Below are 19,754 nucleotides of genomic sequence, written 5' to 3'. Positions count from 1 at the left end.
ATCGGGGAATCTCGTGCTGTATCAAAACTGTTCGAGTTGGTTGTGTTAGATCCTATTTTCTTTCACTGTAAACACTACATTGCAGATGACCAACACGGTTTCATGCCTAAACGATCGACAACGACAAACCTGCTCTCGTTCACAACATATATAATGGATGGATTCGCTGACGGATTGCAAACCGATGCTATTTATATGGATCTATCTGCGGCCTTCGACAAAATCAACCATGATATCGCAATAGCGAAGTTGGACAAACTCGGCATTCATGGACAACTTCTGCGCTGGTTTCGTCCCTACCTCGATGGAAGGCAACTCCAAATCAGCATTAAGGACTGTCTATCTGCACCATTCTTCGCTACATCCGGCATACCACAAGGAAGCCATCTCGGTCCAGTAATATTCCTCCTCTACTTTAATGACGTCAATTTCACAATACAAGGACCCCGCCTTTCTTTCGCCAACGACATGAAAAATTTTCAACAAATACGGGATAAAACCGATGCTTTAGTACGTGGTGTGATCAAAACAGAATGGTTTTAAACCCGAGCAAATGCTCAATCGTTACGTTCACGCGGAAACGCCAACCGACTCAGTTTAACTACCATTTCTTCGGCTCGAGCATTCCAAGACACTCTCACATCAAAGATCTCGGAGTCATCATGGATTCGGCATTAACATTCAAACCACATACGTCATACATCGTGGATAAGGCATCACGACAGCTTGGGTTCATCTTCCGAATAGCGAAAAACTTCAGGGACGTATATTGTCTTAAATCGCTTTACTGCGCGTTGGTTCGCTCAAGGTTAGAATATTGTTCAGCTGTTTGGAATCTGTACTACCAGAACGGGATTGACAGAATCGAGGCTGTCCAACGCAGGTTCATACGCTTCGCCCTTCGTCATCTCCCATGGCGAAACAGATTTCAGCTGCCGAGCTATGAAAGCCGTTGCCAGCTAATACACCTCGATAAACTCAGCATTCGGAGGGACTGCTCTCGAGCCCTGTTCGTCTCGGACTTACTCTCTGCCAGAGTGGATTGCCCTACAATCCTCGGACGTCTGGATCTTCAAGCCCGCGTTCGAGCTCTACGCAATAACTCCCTTCTGCGAGTTCCGTTCAGGAAAACCAACTATGGTTGCCAGAGCGCTGTTACCGGACTCCAACGAATTTTTAACAGTGTGGCGACGGCCTTTGACTTCAACAGGACGCGTAATGTTGTCAATACTAAAATGTAATTAGTTTAAGCAACCACCATTGGGGCCAAGGGGCCTGTTGGTGAAGGTAATAAACAACAACATGGGAAAAATCACCATTCCTTCTATAGTTTGGCGGTACTTACCTACTATGCTGATCAATTTATTTGGGTACGTAGTGATTCCGAAAGTAATTATTGTTACAATTTTCACATAAGCAAATAAGAGCTATTCAATAGCGCATTCCAAGGGTGATTAGGGATAATTTAAGGGTGCGTAAGGCTGCTAAAGAATGGAGCCGGCAAAACGCCCAAAATATTGCATTTGGGATATCATCCTATTTGCCGCTATTTTGCGCCTTAATTGCAGAGCATTTAGCGCAACCAAGTTGGCATATAGCTGCCTCCCAGTCAAGAAGGGTAAGCTGGGGTAACTGTGCACGAATCGTTCCATATTCCAAAAGGATTATTTTTGGGCAAAAGATTGTGAATGCTAGAAAAGAAAATGTAAGCGGGCTGTTTTGAGTGCATGAAATTTAAAAATACATAAATTAGATTTGATGCATTTTTCTTTAGGCTCCCGAATATAAAAATAAAAAAAAACATTTTAACAGTTATGTGTCCACCAAAAAAACACCTTTAATAGGCCAACGAGGGTACCCAGGTACCCACAAATTGAAATGCTCATAACTATGGCTTCCTTTAACCGATTTGGACACTTTTAGATCATACTATGTTGCGTTTCGGCTTCGCCTCATCAGAAACCGACACTAACGTATTGTCGGAATAGATTAGCGCCGGCTTGACGCAAATCCCTTGAAACTAAAACACACTATGTGTTTTAAACAAACGACTGATCAAACGTGATGTCCCGTTCGAGCAGAAGTTCTGTTTATGCCGATGAGACACAAGTAAAGCCGAAACTTGTTTCAGTCTTTGTACAGGAGGGCACAAATCCTTATTTCATACTATGTTGCGTTTCGGCTTCGCCTCATCAGAAACCGACACTATGAAATAAGGATTTGTGCCCTCCTGTACAAAGACTGGTTTTTACCAACAAATTTTCACCCTAGTGAGAAATTTTGGTTTTTACCAAATTTTCCTCCTTAGGGTGAAATATAGCATAGTGCTTTCGCATAGGCCTGCTAAGCCAAGACAAGTTTCGGCTTCACTTGTGTCTCATCGGCATAAACAGAACTTCTGCTCGAACGGGACATCACGTTTGATCAGTCGTTTGTTTGAAACACATAGTGTGTTTTAGTTTTAAGGGATTTGCGTCAAGCCGGCGCTAATCTATTCCGACAATACGTTAGTGTCGGTTTCTGATGAGGCGAAGCCGAAACGCAACATAGTATGAAATAAGGATTTGTGCCCTCCTGTACAAAGACTGGTTTTTACCAACAAATTTTCACCCTAGTGAGAAATTTTGGTTTTTACCAAATTTTCCTCCTTAGGGTGAAATATAGCATAGTGCTTTTAGATGTTTTGGATTCAGGAACTCGTCTACTTTTTGATTCTGTCCAGTAGAACCGGAATAATGGATCTGGTTTTTGGTAATCCGGATTTTCCGGAGTAATGTTCCAGTACAGGATATGATTTGTAAATTTTAATAATATCCTAGCAATATGAGTATCAACACTCTTCAAATTGTCTCGGAAGTCTGTTTTTTATTGTTGCGGAACCCTATGGCAATTTGAAAAATGGAATTGGAATGGAATGGCTACTCACGGCCCCACGGGAACCTGCTCCGGAATATCCGTTCCGGGGTCAAATCACCAAATGGTTCCAAAACCACGAGATACAACCTACTGATGCAATTCCAAGAATTTTGATACCCATATTGCTAGTATTCCATTGAAGTTCGCAAATAGTACCCCAGCACTGGAACCTGCTTCCCGAAACCCGGATTCCTGGGAACCGAATGAAGTAACCCGATTCATTGTTACCAAGTCCAAAAGTGGAAGAGTTCCTGAATCCAAAACGGCCAAAAGTATCGAAATCGGTTGGATATTACCTTAGTTATAGGCATTTTAGTTTTGTGGGTACCCGGGTACCCACGTCGGCCTGTTACGTAGTAAAAAAAATCAGGAGCCCCTCCTCACTCCCACCCTTACTATATCAACAATATTATTAACCCAAAAGCTTGACTTAGTGAAGTTCTAAGATGTCACAAAATTTCAATTTCCAGCTATGGATAAAACATAGGAATTTAATTAATTGAAACTTAAAAAGGTACCCGGGTACCGCGTCGGACACACAACGGTTAATTTGAGCATGAAAATTTGTATTTTTTGAAAAACGTCACTTTTCCAGATCATATTTTTACTCAAAGAAAGATTTATTTCCTGCAACTCAATCTCAGATAGTTTTACTGTACAAAAGACGAACAATATGACGATTTTTCAAAAAAAATTCTCTTGAATATATGTCATTTACAGGTGTTTCTATATTGTATTCCAAAACAATGACTAATATTTAATAACATTCAGTTTTCATTCGTAGAAGAATGGAGGTAACAATTTATAAAATTCTGAATATTACTTTTTAACTGCTTTGAACGTTCAAATTACACGTGAAACAAAACTAGCAAGTAAATTTGTGCGACGTAAATAATAACTTGCATGATTCATATATCTTATGCCAGTCTTCTAATTACATCATCAATACAACGGACAAATAAATATACTTGAAATAGGATACAACTTGTTGGATACAGAAACGAACTTCCAGGATCAAATATTCCGTCACCACTTTGCAGGTTGTCAGACACCCACGCAACTTTAGCGGCGAAAAAAGAACAAAAAAAAACACACCAAAAACAAACTTAATTCGATGTTGTTAATAGGGTAAAGAGGTCTAATTCGCCCCCTTAAGCAAAAATAGATATATTTCAACGTTGAACACTATGATCTCCGCATCAACTACTCTAATTTATTGCTATAATACTTAGAAATTAAATCCAGGTTCATTTTTTTAAAACATCCTAAAAGTATTTTACACATTTTTCAAAGACACTCAAATTCTACTTTCTTCTTTTACCTAGGCCAAAATGCTCCACAAGAGAAGGATGGTATGCCCCACAACAATGGGGTTATATGGCCCAATAGAATTATTGAGATTTTTATCATACTGAAAGAAGGTCACACAATGTATGAAACCTCGATTTACTTAAAAAATCAGTATTACAGTTATTCAAAAACAAAATTGCCTGAATAGTGACCTTGAAGTTGGGCTTATAATAGCGCATACCATCCAGAACTTAGTGGGGCGTTTTGTCCGGTGATAAGTTGTTGTGAAGACATGAACAATTCGACATGAACACATAGTTTCAAACCATTTTTTGAAGTAGAATACTTCTATCGTTTCAATATGGGGGCCCGTTTCAAAATATCGGCTTTAGCAGTCGCGTCAGATTTTGAACGTTAATAATTTCCATCATACTTAATAGAATGATTTGAGGTTTAAGGCAATTTTATCGAAAATATGTTGCGCAATGTATTATTAAAATTTGGAGTATGTATAATATGCATTAATACCGAAAATACTGTATTTTAAAAAATCTTTCAAAAACCACCGAAAATGGTGAGAATTTTCAGCTCATCTCGGCCAGAGCCATCAATATGGTGTAGCAACCGAACACTTAAATGATGAAAAGTTTTAAATATAGGTCCGCTACAGATTTGTTTCTATCAACATTCGTATTTGGTTGCTTGGCGCGAACGGATGGCTGTACAATACCGAGAAATATTTGTGAGCTGTACACAACTGGTGGATGAATCAGTTTGTGTCGAAACGTGCTACTAGCAGAAGCCATCATTTTCATTTCTGATGAATGTAAGATAGAATACACACACGAAAAACCCGATTTCAAATCATCTGATTGAATCTCGTTCCTGATTGGTTCCCGCTAATTTCATGAACCAACCCGCAAATCTGGTCAAAAAGAATTGTCATTTCAGTCGGTTTCAGCAAGTCCACTTGTCAGATGTCAACACCGGGAGAGAAGGTGATTATTAGGATTCATCTCCGTGGATTAATTTGTGCAGCTCCGTGTTAGAAAGCAGGAACAATTGGAACAAAAATCTCCCACCCGGAGAATATTTTCTTCGGCAGACAAATTAGTCCTTATCAGCGCTATCATTTCCCTCGAAACAATTAAATTTGAAAATGTTTTCTTTCGCCAATTATTAACTACGATTAACGTTTCAAAATAAAAGCCCCATTTCAAAATTTCGGAAAAATTTCGATCGCGTTTTGAAAGTTTGTAGCTTTCATTGTACTTAACCAAAATACACAATGTTTTAAGCAATCAGTCAGAAATATAATCAGGAATCTTGTATAAGATTTGTACGTATGTATAACTTGCACGAATAAAGAAAAATTGATTTTCCGAATTCAATTATTATCTATCCCACTATTGGCCAGTACTATTCGACTCGCGTATGTTAGTATTTCATTTCATAGTTAGCCACGCTTTTTTTGCGACGTTAAACCATGCAACAACTATAAGATATAAGGTTTGCTTGAATTTTTCGTCATTCGTTTACATGTTCCTGATTCTGGCGGCAGCAGCAGAAGCGGTAAAACAGCAGCAGCATCACCAGGCCAACTAAATGTGTGTGACATCGCCAGACCGGCAGGCAGGATTTTAATACGATTGCCGGAAAGGAAAAACACCACTAGTACTGGCGCTTCTGGATTGTTTAAGGTGACGGTCGAGGATAAGAAACCGGCTGGTGATAAGAAGGCTGCAGCGAAAAAACCCGAAGAAATCGACTACCACAGGAGAGAAGAAAAACCGCTGGTGGTGGAGGTAATGAGAAGACCAAACAACCCAAAGGCTGCCGCTAAAAAACAGGCCGCGAAAGAAAGCCAACGCTGTCGCTGCAAACACGGTAGCAGCTGGCAATAAACAGAAGGCTAAACTAACGAAGACTGTAGAGAACAAGCCAAAGAAGGCCGCCGCACCTGCCAAGAAAGCTGCTCCAAAAATCACCACAACCAAGAAGTAAACTGGCGCGTCCGCAACGTTACCAAAACAGTCCTTTTCAGGACTAACAAAATATACTTGTGAAGAATTATTAGTGCAAATTTTCCGTTAATGCTATTTCTCATGTTTCTAGCCTAAGCAGCACTCACTTATTCAAACTGTGATAATAATTAGCGGATTTTTCTCATCGCTAAACAAATTCTGTACGAAATAGCTCTTTTGAACCTTGTGTATATTTTGTTGTTTTGCAGCATATTAAAAATACCAATCAAACTTAGTATGTTGATTTAATGAAGTGATACAGTTATCTTTCATTTTTACTTTTCAGATAATTCAGGTGTCCTGTAAATAGAAGTAAGGCATTTTGCCCCGGTGGGAGGCATTATACTCTCTTACCCTACATGCGACAAAAGAAGACTGCTGTTTACTGCAAGCGAACGAAAAAAAATTTGAACTTGTGAGACGAGCTTAAAGGTGTTTTTTTCGGAAAACCGCTCCAAATAGTTTCGGAACGATTTGCCTTACTTTCCTATTGATCATTTCGTTCTAACTACACCTCTTCTCCCTCTTGTTCCAGATCAATTCGAAATGACCCTCCGAAAGCACCATGACATATATCTTTTCCGGAAAACACTATTGTAAGGGGTCTCTAGCAGAAGCGGATCCAGAAAATATTCTACGAGAGGGTCAGAAATTTCGATTTTGAAATGAACATTGTACAATTTGTAATACGTAATAACCATTTCGGTTAAACAATTTCGGGAGGGGTCCGGACCCCAGGATCCTCCCCCTGGATCCGCCATTGGTCTCTAGTGTTGCGGCGATGCTCTGAAACGGGCTGAAGACAGGTTCGACGACAAGATTATGATGAACGTTTCACTTTCGCTTGGAAAGTGGCCGCCAACCGTGTTGACAAACGGTGAGTGCGAATCGAACAGGTTTCGAATCTCCTTCAGTGACTATAAGAGAAATATTATATATTTATCGATGACTGCTTCAACGGCCTTGCCAACTGACGATGAGGACATTTGTATGTTGGCCGTGGTCAATTGGATAATGTGAGAGAAGTTGACTACGGTACTGATTTGCATTAACGGAATTGAACACGCTGTACGGGCTCGTTACGAATGCTAAATACGAGTATATTGCGGGTGTTTCGTAATGATCATTACCTAATCGAAATAATATTTATTTAGCTGTTTGTTAAGTAGCATGTTTAAGATAGTCCAAGGTTTGTTCTCCTTAGATCTAAAAATTTGATTTTATAATTACCTTAACTCTGACAACCTGTCAAAAAGATACTAGAATTTTTTAATTCACCAACACACTGCACCGTTAGCCCCGATCTGTTCATACCTCCGTCATTTCCTAACACAGCTGGATTGCCATTTGTGACGCGAAACCATCACAAAAGGCATACCACATCTGAAACCTGTTACACCCACATCCAGCTGATTAGTTCGGGTTTCCATATAGTCACTGTTTCTTAGCTGCATACCTGAAGCACACCTCGGCACAGATTCCAGCGCCACAGAAACGTGTCAATTACATTTTCCCACCATTTGGGCGTCAGTCCACCTTGAACGTTCATCGTCAGTCATGATTCTCATCGCACTGCAAAAATCATCTGTTTTTTTGTTTCTGTGTGTACCCCCACGAAAGATCAACACCCGCAGATAATATGTACATAATAATAATAATATGTACAAGTACGTAGTACAGCTACTTGGAATCCACGTCATTCCGTACGTTAGACGGCTAACGTGAGCCCAGCTTATGCTGTGAAATAACTTCGTCGCTGCTGGCTGGTTGGTTGATAACAATAATTGGATGCGAATTGGCCGTGTGCTTTCTATAGTCAAGTTGAAATTTCTCCCACGGGATTATGTGATGGGATAGTCGCTCTTTTTCCCATCAGCTGACGTTCCGCGAGCTATGCAGGCTGACCTATACCTAGTTGGAAGATAATTCATTACTACGCTCGGAGACATACGTGTGTTTTGAAAAAAGCAACAAATCGGCGCTGAGTCCGGAGGTTGAACAATGTTTTTGTCACCTGCTTCTGTGACCTAGATTTAACTGCTGCTCGTTGGAAGGGTTTAATATAGGGCATTGAAAATAACCTGTCTTTTCAAGGAACTACAATCGTAAACATCGCGTTTGATCCTTGACTAGTGCGGGCAAGTTCAAATGATATTTCCGGATGTTTTGGTTATTTGGTGTTTGTAATGATCTTGGCGTTTCTATTATAGTACCGGACACGTTTATTGGATTACTACGCCAGGATATGTATTTTATTTTAAAGGATAAGAAGTTGTGTAACTCAGAATTGTCGATGATATTGCTCAAGAAGATACGCTTCGTTGCCGAACTCGAACATATGGCATTTAGAGACGTACAGTTTCACCGATTATCATAAAAATTAGTTAAAATTCATTTGTTTGTATAGTTTTTGCTTTCTATGATAAATACCCTCATCTCTAACCATCGAACGCAATACAAACAAGACTGAAATAATGGTTTTTAAGGGGTGGGCGTAGCGTAGTTGGTAAATCGATTGCCTTGTACGCAGCACACCTGGGTTCGAGTCCCGACCCCGCACATAGGGTTAAAAAATTTCATAAGAGATTAAGATTAAGAGAGGTTAAAACCTCTATAATCGAAATAAAAAAATGGTTTTTAATAAGTTTGAAATTGGACGAAAACCACTGATAGGTGAAGTCAAAACAGTGTAATCATTATGCTCTGGGTGGGTTAATGTCTTATTTGAAAAGATTTGTAACCGAAAAAATCGATGAAAGTATATCAGAAACACCAGTCTATCTGTGACATAAATTCACAGAAAACGAGTGATAGAGCAATAGCATTGCCTTATATGCGTAGAAAGAACCGCATTGCAGTAAACAACGCACTTTGACGGATCTCGTTTAGCTGTTCCCAAGTGCAAACAATGCATTCTGCTAAACCCTAATCTGATGGATTTTTTCGCACACTATTATGATCGACGTCAGACCATTCTTGTCTGACAGATCCCGTGGAAGTTTCCCATTAATTAAACAAGCGGGGGCTGTTGTGCCGCGCTACATTGCGCTTAGTAGTTAGGCGTTAATCATCTGGAAACTACAGTCAAACGGGACCGTCAGTCAATGAACTCCTCGACACGATTGGAATCCGGCAGAAGTTGATGATTCTTGTTCACTTGCTGCTAAAAAATTTTAATGATGGGTAAGTTCACCAGTGTTATTTTTTGCGTCGTTGCTTTGTCCGTGGACAACGAGAATAACAGACTAACGTGTTCTAATCTACATGGAAATGAAAAACCGATTTAAAATTATATTTTTTACTCAATCTTAGAGTATGTTTTAAGAAGATAGACCAAGGTAGCACGCGTTGAAGGTAGTCTCAATTTAACCGAAAACAAACTTACTCTTCGTTATACTCCAAATCTTGGGTTTATTATATTCAAATTTAAATTGTTGTTGTGTATTATGGCTTTAACCATTAAGGGGATCTCCTCATCAGTCAGCTTCAAGAAATCGTTTGTTTGTTAGAATTATTATCATATTCTTGCAAAATTTCAGGGTAAAGTTGATTAACATCTCATGCCTGTAAGGTATTTTTTAATATCATTTTTACCTTCTAAACATTTTAAAGTCCATTTTATGGAAACCATGTTTTTCAAAACTCCGTGCATAATTAGAAAAAAGTTTTAAATGACATTTCCACCATGATAATGAACATAACCAGCCATGAAATCGTAGTTTGGACAAATGAGAAGAGCACAATTGTACCACTAGGTTATCAAAACAGGTTTTTTTTTTATTTCATTCATTTTTAAGTTTATTCATCTGATGGAATTTATTCATTTTGAATATATGACTAATTTTAAACATACGATCAATTTATTTCAAACCTTTATTGCGTTCAGCATTCTTTATATTAATTTTGTTCATTTGAGTTCATTTTTTATTTGTTTGATTCGTTTCATTCTTTGGATTTACTCTGATCAGTTTATTCATTTCGTGCATTTTATTGATATCATTAATTTAATTTATTTTATTTATTATTTTCATGTTATGGCTTTTATTCATTTTTATCAATTCATGCATTTCATTCAGTTTTTTCATTTTAAAAATCTAACTAATTTTTTTAGTCATTTGTTTTATACATTTCATCCAAATTTTTAATTTGAAACAATTTAATTTATTCCATAAATTCCATAAAAATTTTAACTTCCCTTAGTTTTTCATTTTAATAATAGAATTAAATTGATTCTGTTTATTTCTTCTTCTTTTCATATTTTTTATATTTTATATATTTTTTTATTTTAATGATCTTATTGATTTTATCCAGTTCATTCATTTTATTCTATTTCTTCGTTTTATTAATTTTCCATTTAGTCTTTTCGTCCAATTTGTTAGTTTGAATCAATTTAATTTATTCTATTATTTTCATAGCTTTTTGCCTTTCTCCTATACAAAGGCAATGCAATCACTCTGAAAACCGACTTTTTAACAGAGGCCCGGAAGGCTGAGTCTCTTATACCATTCGGCTTAGTTCGTCGAGTTAGGCAAATGTCTGTGCGTGTGTGCGTATGTTTTTTATAGTAAGGTTAATAAAGCTTCAACAGCCTGGCCTGTAGTGTGTTGGCACTGTGTGGGACTCACGACTCACGTTCGTGCCTAACCACTAAAAACATTCCTTACTTTTTACGCCCTTCTTCCCCACGGAAGAACCCCAGCTTTCGTCGCACCTCTTTCTGCTGCTCTATCTCGGAGCCTCGCTTGGTTCATGGAGTGGCACGACCTATGAGCTTTGATTTAACTCTCGATTCCTCTCCTGCTTCTTGTCTCCATCCATTACGTCGCCGTTTATTTCTCGTCCCTGTGGTGAGCCGTTTAGGTGCTGATTCCCTGAGCCATTCAGCTCATGTTTCCGTGAGTCATTCAGCTCCCGGCCTTATCACGATCCGCTTGGATAGTGTTCAACGGTGAACTCATCCTACCCGACCGATAGTTCCCCGACGAAGGAATTTCCCCCGACACCGACACCCGCTTTCTTGAGCCATTTAGCTCTACTAAAATCTTCCAGCTTTACCGCTCATCCTACTCCGATTGAGAGTTCCCCGACAGCGGAATTTCTTTCGTTACCGGTGTTTGTTTCGTGAGCCATTTAGCTCCCCTTTTCGTCACGATTCTGTCGGGTAGTCCACGGCGCCGAATCAGCCCTATCCCTGACGGCAGAACGCTCCCGATACCGATATACGTTTCTGTGAGCCATTAAGCTCCTCGCCTCGTCTACTCGGTCTAGTCCCCGGCGGTGGACCTAGCCTACTCAACGGCCAGCCAGCAGATGCTGAGGTCCATCCAGCGATTCCGGGTAGAGCGTAGCTTCCGGTTCACTGGCGCCGCAACGACCCACTTCTGGCTATTCGACGCGGACTACTCGGTTTAATCCCCCTCGGTGGATCTAGCCTACTCACGAGCTACCCGGTAGAGTGTCGAGGTCGGTCCGGCGATTCCGGTGAAGCCTGACGTCCGGTTCGCTAGCGCCCCGCAACCCGAGCCCGGTGCTACATCGCGTACTACTCAACTGGAATCCGGTGGTGAACCCAGTCTACACCGTCGGTGAGATTCCCGGCGGCGGAATTTCACCCGAAATTCTATTTGTGATTCCACTGCGGCGTTCTAACCAATGTCGTTACTTTGTTGGTCCCTTCGCCACTTCCTTTGTAGCTCGGAGAGTATACTCGTAACAACTCTGTTGACAGCGTCCCAGATATGCTCGTCGCGGCACATCTTTTCGACGATATTGTCCACTGTTATATCAGGCATACCCCTTCTTACTTCTTCGAGTCTGGGCATTCGAAGAGCACGTGCTCCGGTGTCTCTTGCACGTTCACACACTCCGGGCAAAGGGGTGACGAATCGTGTCCAAACCGATGTAGGTATTTCCGGAAGCATCCATGCCGGGACAAAAACTGCGTCAGATGGAAGGTCACCTCTCCATGCTTCCTATGTACCCAAGTAGACACATTTGGGATGAGTCGGTGGGTCCACCTTCATTTCTCCGCGTAATCTCACTCTTGCTGCCACTTAGCCAACGAGTCCACTCGGACCAGTCTCCTTGCATTACGTTCATTTCTCCGCTGGTAGCATTCTACGTCCTCAGCCAGAGTGATGCAGATGGGAATCATCCCGGCGATATCGTTCTGTACGCACTCGCGACACGAAGAGACACCCGCCAGAAGACGTCTCGTGCTGCCTTTTGCCCCTCCGTGATTCGGTATGATCCTTGCCAATGCGTTAGTTGTCCTCGCAGCCTTCTCACATACATAGTCGACATGGCAGTTGTAATTCAACCGATCGTCAACCATCACACCCAGGTGCTTTAGCGCGCGCTTCGATGGAATGGATTGTCCCCCAACGCTGATTTCGAGACGCTGGATTTGCTTACGGTTGCTGACCAGCACTACCTCAGTCTTGTGGTGAGCCAGCTGCAACTTGACGTTAACCATCCAGGTTTCCACGATGCCTATTGTCTCTACCGTCAGCATCTCCACCTCCTCAAGGGTCTCGCCCGTTATCGTCAGGACAACATTATCTGCAAAGCCGACGATCTCCACTCCCCTGGGCAGTTCCAGTGTTAACACTCCGTTGTACATAATATTCCAGAGCCGAGGCCCTGAGGTACTCCCGCCGTTACCCTAATCGACCTCTGCCCCGTGTTTGTTTCGTAGACCAGTACTCGGTTCTGGAAGTAACTTTTCAGAACCTTGCACAGATAGTCCGGAACCCGCATTCTATGCAGCGCTACGGCGATGGCTCCCCAGCTAGCACTGTTGAACGCGTTTTTCACGTCTATCGTTACCACGGCACAGTAGCGATTACCCCTTCTCCTTTGCTTCAATGCTTTCTCCGCGTTCGCGATGACGATGCGGATGGCGTCTACCGTCGATATTCCTTTCCGGAACCCGAACTGTCTCTGCGATAGTCGGTTCTCACTTTCAGCGTAGGTCGTCAGCTTGTTGAGGATGACTTTTTCCAGGAGTTTACCGAGAGTATCCAGCAGGCATATAGGCCGATACGATGCTGGATCTCCTTGTGGTTTCCCTGGTTTTAGCAGTAACACCAGCTTCGGGATCTTCCATCCATCCGGGAAGTAGCCATCGTCCAGGCATTTCTGTAGGACTATCCTGAACATGTCCGGAAACGCCAGGATCGCAGTCTTCAGTGCCACGTTGGGGATACCATCCGGTCCGGGAGCTTTCTTCGTTTTCAGCCCTTTTGCCACTATAAGGAGCTCGTCGTTGGAAACCCGATTGTCATCTGCATTTCCACCATCTGCATCAGCATACGGTGTAGGCGGTCATGCGGTTGGGTCGTGCTTCGGGAAAAGGCCCTTCACGATAATTTTCAGCTTGTCGCCGCACATTTCGACTGGCGTCATTGGACCCTTGATCCTAGCCATAACGACACGGTAAGCATTGCCCTAGGGGTTAGCGTCTACTTCTCTGCACAGCTCTTTGTAGCAGGAGGACTTGCTTAGCACTATCTCACGTTTAAAAGTGGCCCTGGCCGCCCGGAATGTTACCTTACACTCTTCTCTGACTGCCTCAGATCTTGCTCTCTGAACGCATTTTCTGGCTTTTAGGTAAGTAGCCTGGAGGATGCGTAACCTTTTGTTCCACCAGTACGCCGGACACCGGTAGTTCCTCGGCTCCATTTTCCTCGGCATTGTTATATCGCATGCCCTATCTATTGTTTCCGACAGCTCATCGGCACTAGGAATTGGAGTGACGCTGTCAGCACGAAGTGCTTCCACAAAAAGGTCCTTATCGAATTCCTTTATTTTCCACTTCCGCTCGCCAGTCCTCACTCTCTGCGTCACCGTACGATTTCGCCGACCAATGGTGTAGTGGATGGCTTGGTGATATGTGTGTACTGCCCACTAACTCGCCAATTCATGTCATCCATCAGCGTCGCGCTGCAGAATGTTACAGCGATGATGGATTCCCGACCGTCTTTACGGAATGTGCTAGCGTATGTGTGTGTGCGTGTGTATGTATGTATGTGACCAAAAATAAGCACATCGGTTACTCAGGAATGGCTAAACCGATTTTTTCAAACTTTGTCTCAAAGGAAAGGTACAACGTTTCCATACACTGGTATTGATTTTCATTTAATGCCGACTTACGGTTCCGGCGTTACAGGTTGAAGAGTTGGGTCAAGCATGAAATTCCCATATAAATCGAAATCAGCAAGGTTTTGGATGCAAAACTTCATAAAATGTGTTCGAAAATGTTTGGATTCATAGTTTCAGCTCACTGATGCCCAATCAAACCCACGTTGACCACACTGGAGAATGGTTATGTTCCTGAGTTGAATTCACATCTGCTTCTTAATTCTTCTTCATAACCAGCCATGGAATCGCGTACGTAAAAAACCAGTCATAAATTCATGACCAAGAGGTCACGATCTCGTGAACTGAACATTTTACGAAAACCATGACCAAGTTCCTGAGATTATGAATAATAAATCTCGAATTCATGAAACTATTTGTGAATATATACATGGCATTACAATACAATGTTCGGTTAGGGTACTGTTGTTGTTCCCTGGACATGTTTAGTTTTTGCTGTGATTCTAGTGCATGATTTGGGATTATACAGCCGACAGTCAAATGATATTCATGATTTCAAGAGTTTATTCGAGATTCTTATGATTTCTCATCACATTATTGTGCTATCTTATTCATGAGTTTACTATCGCATTTTTCTGTCACATTGAAATTCATGATTTCACGATCTTAGTCGCGATTTTTGTAATTTCTATTCACGTTATCGTGATATTTTAGTTATGAGTAGAGTGATTCATGTTCATGATTTCGGAATCTAAGTCGCGATTTTTGGAATTTCATGTTATCGTAATATTTTAGTCATAAATAGAGTAATTCATGTTCATAATTTCAGGGTCATGATTTTCGTTATTAATGTTCATGTTATCGTAATGTTTTATTTTAAAACTTACTTCCAAATTTGACACGAAGAGTAATATGACTAATGTTCATGTTATTAGTTTTACCATGGTATTCGTAAATTCTCTTCGCCTAATTGTGATCTATTACTTTTTGGTTACTATTGGTTTTTTTTTATTCGGATGAACGTGAAAATATGAACTGGATCATAAAAATATGACTTATTCGCGATATCTTGTTCTGTGAATAATATATAATTATATTATTTGGGATTCTCAGTGCAGTTTTCGTTTTCTATCCAGATATCACCATTAACCTTATCAAACGAAGAACGAACAGCGATTTAGTAGCTAACAATTTTAGACTTGGTGAACTATTCCAAATGGGGCGATTTATAATTATTGGTGATCGGAAAATTCAGCAAAACTCCATAGTTTACAGGAAAGCAAGGAGCCTTGGTATGCAAGTTGAAACAAATTTACAGAAAATCAAGAGAGGAAATGCGAGCAACCTGCTCGGATTTACTGGCATTCTCGCTTTGATTTACTGTTGATAATAGTGTTTCTTACATTTACTATCTGTTGAAGTCGACAAAAGTCGCACCGCTTAGCAGTTATTGGATTCAAAGTGGCCTAGTATCGAAATAAAAGAAGGTGCCGGATACAAAATATATTTTCTACTGAAATGAGTCATGCCGTTCCGAATCAATTAAAAGCAATAAACATGTTTTTGATCAGCACAAATCAATCATCTGAGAATGAAGTCATCAGTTTGAGCATTCAATTTCACTTTGAAGCTTTTTTCCAATTTAAAAAGAAAATATTCGAGTACCGGTACTTTACCGGTACTACCGGTACTGAGGGCTTCAGTACCGTAGTACCGGTTCTCGCCAAAAAGGGTCGGTACTGCGAACCCTAGGCATGTTAATAGACTTCGTTAATTATCAGCGCATAAGACAATTACAGGGCTAGTATTACGAATCTTTCTGAGCTTGGACCGCACATGCGCTAAATGGCTCATCAGATCAGGACCTTGCCCTTTGTACTGCTACACCAAAGTGTAAAATCGAATACATCTAGATTTGAACGCCTTGTTGCTGAGTGTAGTATTTCAAGCTGTTTCGCCGAATGAAGATTTCTGCGATATGCAATCAATTTTCGCCTTTAAATCGGTACCAGATTTATTACAGGATGAACGACATCAGATTCCAGACAATTATATTCGCGTTATTTCATGAAAACCCTTATGATATCAAAAAAAAGTTCATATTTATCAGACAATACTCTTGAAAAATAATTGTTATACATCTTAATTTTATTAAATGACCACAAGTTTAATTTTTTCTCCATATTAAATTATTTTGCTTTGGTGTGAAAAGTCCAACTTCCCCTGGCTACGCCACTGCGCAGAGAAGACTTCGTTGCGAAGTTGATTGTAAAAGCCATTGTTCTAAGAGTGCACAAATTATTAACCAACCAACATGTACATCAAAGCCGCTCGCAAAGTACCTTGCCAATCTAGTAATAATTAAGGAGCTCAATTCGCTCTCTAGTAGCACGACGACAAAAAAAACAACCAAATACTTCAAAAGCTTTTTGCTTCTCGCGTGATTACCGTCAAAACATGATCATTTCATTACCGGTGGACGATCGTGCGACGGAAAACATTTTGCACCTGCCACATAATTTGCTTGGAATATGGTTGTGATTTTCTCATCTAGCTGTAGCTGCTGCTGTCACTGCACTTTGTCGACCAAGTTACCTTCACTTATTTGGAGTTGCAGCAAAGTGGCCATTAGGACCCCACCCCCTCCAGAGCCCAGGTCGGTGCTTCGTTCGTGTTCGGTGCAGAGCGGAGCGGAAACCACTAGCAGAGACGAGGAACAACAGAAATAAAACATTGTAAAATACGATAGTGAGATGCCGTTTTCGCGGTGGTTCTCATTGTGGGTCACTTAAGCAGCGGTGTTAGTTTATAGTGGATCATCATCATGAAACACTTTGTATATTTACAACGGCTGATGCTGCCAGTGAGTATAATAGTAGCACGAAGCTGGAAGCTAAATTGATGATGAAATAGTTTGATGTGAGTGAAAGTCTCTCGATGGTGTAACCTTTTCCCGCTGCCGATAGGATAAGGGGCAGGCAGTCTCACGGACGATTGCAGTAATTGAGATTGATGGGAAAGAGCAAGAGTGCACAGGAGCAAGTTTGGAGTTCAAATCCGGCTTTGTTGGCATAGTTTCAACTTATCGAGAAACGAGCAACATTATGTAAGAAACACCTTAAATTTAAATAGTTTGTTTTCGTGTATGTATCGATTGGTATTTGAGAAAGAAATTCATCGTCGGTTGATTGAAGTTGTGACTTTGAAAAAGTTCTATTTCCAGAGCTTCAACCAGAGGTCAGAACTGAAAATTAAGTAATTAAGGGAAACGCTATTTATTCAAATAGAGATGTATAAAGTTCGACCTGAAATATACAGCAAAAAATATGAGAGATGAACAGTGTAGTTGAAAATTCCATTGTCTTGTATGCAGCTCACCTGGGGTCGATTCCCAACCCCGCACAGACGGTTAAAGATTTTCCTAACCAGAAAGAGAGGCAAATGACCCTAAGGTTATAACCTTTATAATCAAATAAAAAAATGCCGCATTTCATCGATTCTATAACAATATCTTTAAATTTTGTGTTAATGCCTTTTTCAATGTATTTATTCAACGCGATTTTCTCAGTACTATGAATCGAAAACTTTTTATAAACTTTTTAAAAATAGAAAGTACACTCTTAGAAATAATGAAAATTACATTTGACGTAAACAACGTAGCGACGTATTTTTCTGTCTGATAATAGGATATTACATGTTCTAATACGCAAAATGAAATATTATGACTCTTTTGATGTGAAACTCAGACTGAATGACCTTAGGAAAAGCCAAACAACACACATTTTTACATATAATTAGATGTTAGTTTATATGAATTGAGACGCTCTATTTATGTGCATCTTGCTGAACGTAAAATTACAAGATTTTTAGCCATGTTTGATATATTTCTGTAGAATAGAAGTATTCAGACCTATGAAACAAAAGTGTAATGAACTGATGTATTTGTAGAGATAATCGTGCTAAATAGAATAAATTCATAAGGACAGATGATGAAACGTTCCCTATTCACAGCTTCGTCCCAATATAGATACGTACAAAATTCCAACTGATACACCCAAAATCTGATGTGCAAGTTTTTATTGTATTGACTGTGTTGCGGCGAACGCAATTTATGGTCGACGCATTCCGTTTTGCTATAAATATTATCTGTAGAACATGTATGTATTGTGTCACAAATAAAGACAAAATCCTCAGCTATTATCATCCAGCAACCGCTGCGCGTGGTTGGTTTTGGGTTTTTCGGGCACGGTCAATAGAATAGTTGTGTGCTTTCGATCCATCCGAACGTCCAGATCTGACAAAACAGACTGTATTGTCATTTTGGTAATAAACTATGCAATTTCGTATTGCGGTATTAAACCCATCTTACCGCAAAGATACTAAACGAGATACAGTCTAAATGTACATGTATGTACATCCAGGGCCGCCGAGAGGGGGTGGGGAACGGAGTGTTTCCCCCGGGTCCGGAGTTCTGAAGGAGGCATTTTTAACAGAAACTAAAATTTTGACAAATACTTTTTCGACAAAAATTTATTTGAGAATGTAATTAAAAATTCAATATCTTGTGTATGAGGTAACTAGAATAACGAAAATTCTACATTACTGCATATTTTATATCAACTATGTTTATACCAACCTAATTCTCGCATCGAAACAATATCAGACTCGAGCGGGCATAGCGGAAAGAAAGTTCCTAACATGAATGAAGAATCAATTGACTCTTCGGTTAAAACGTCTATAATCGAAACAAAAATATGATCAGACTTGTAAGGGTTAAATAATTAAATGGTTTGATTAGAAGTCATGAGGTTGTCTTCAAATTTCGCCAATACGAAATCGAGTTTTTTGATTTATTAAATTTCCAATCCTTGAAAGCGCTGGATTATTAACGAAAGTAATTATTGAAAGAAAAACCCCTTCTTAGGGTTGCCACACCGGTTTTTATAGGCGAATTCGGTGTCTTCGTTCCGGTAAATCCAAATTCGCCTGGAAGAATCCATTGGATTATTTTGAAATTTTGCGTTGCCCTTTTCTTTACTAGGAATCGTCCAGCACCCAGTCCTCATAAACATCATCCTCGGGTTGCAGGTCCTAATTGTTAAGGAAGGCTCTTGGCGTTGACAAATATTATTTTAAAAGTGCCATTTGGGTTTACTTTACTCCATTGAACCATCGCTTCAATGGTTTGCTTCAATTTCACAACCCGTGTTTGTTTACTGAGGAGCAGAGCAAAGTTTGCTCGGGTTATCCTTCACAACGAGAGTGGCTGGTGCTTTTAGATTCTGTTTGAATATCCGAGGAAGCAAAGTGCTACACCCAACTAAATCAACAAAACTGTTCATAAATACGAAAAACATACAACTAAATGTGAACGGCACAGAAAGGTGGAGTGCATTACCAAAACATTACACTCTACGGTGAATG

At 40.3% G+C, this 19,754-nt stretch overlaps 2 protein-coding genes across 6 annotated transcripts in view; one reads left to right on the top strand and one right to left on the bottom strand.

Annotated features, from left to right (window-relative positions):
• LOC131680816 (uncharacterized) overlaps positions 1-6,210 on the top strand; it is a 125,501-nt gene extending 119,291 nt beyond the window's left edge. The window contains exons 2-3 of the mRNA XM_058961526.1: positions 5,768-6,011; positions 6,067-6,210. Of these exons, the coding sequence (XP_058817509.1) occupies positions 5,768-6,011; positions 6,067-6,210 (388 nt within the window). The remainder of the gene's footprint in view (positions 1-5,767; positions 6,012-6,066) is intronic.
• The window catches only part of LOC131684772 (uncharacterized), a 736,395-nt gene that overhangs the window by 587,297 nt on the left and 129,344 nt on the right, over positions 1-19,754 (bottom strand). The window lies entirely within an intron of this gene.

Source organism: Topomyia yanbarensis, chromosome 2, assembly GCF_030247195.1.
Source record: "Topomyia yanbarensis strain Yona2022 chromosome 2, ASM3024719v1, whole genome shotgun sequence".
NCBI lineage: Eukaryota > Metazoa > Arthropoda > Insecta > Diptera > Culicidae > Topomyia > Topomyia yanbarensis.
The sequence above is the reverse complement of the archived record's forward strand: the minus strand, read 5'-3'. Positions and strand labels throughout refer to the sequence as shown.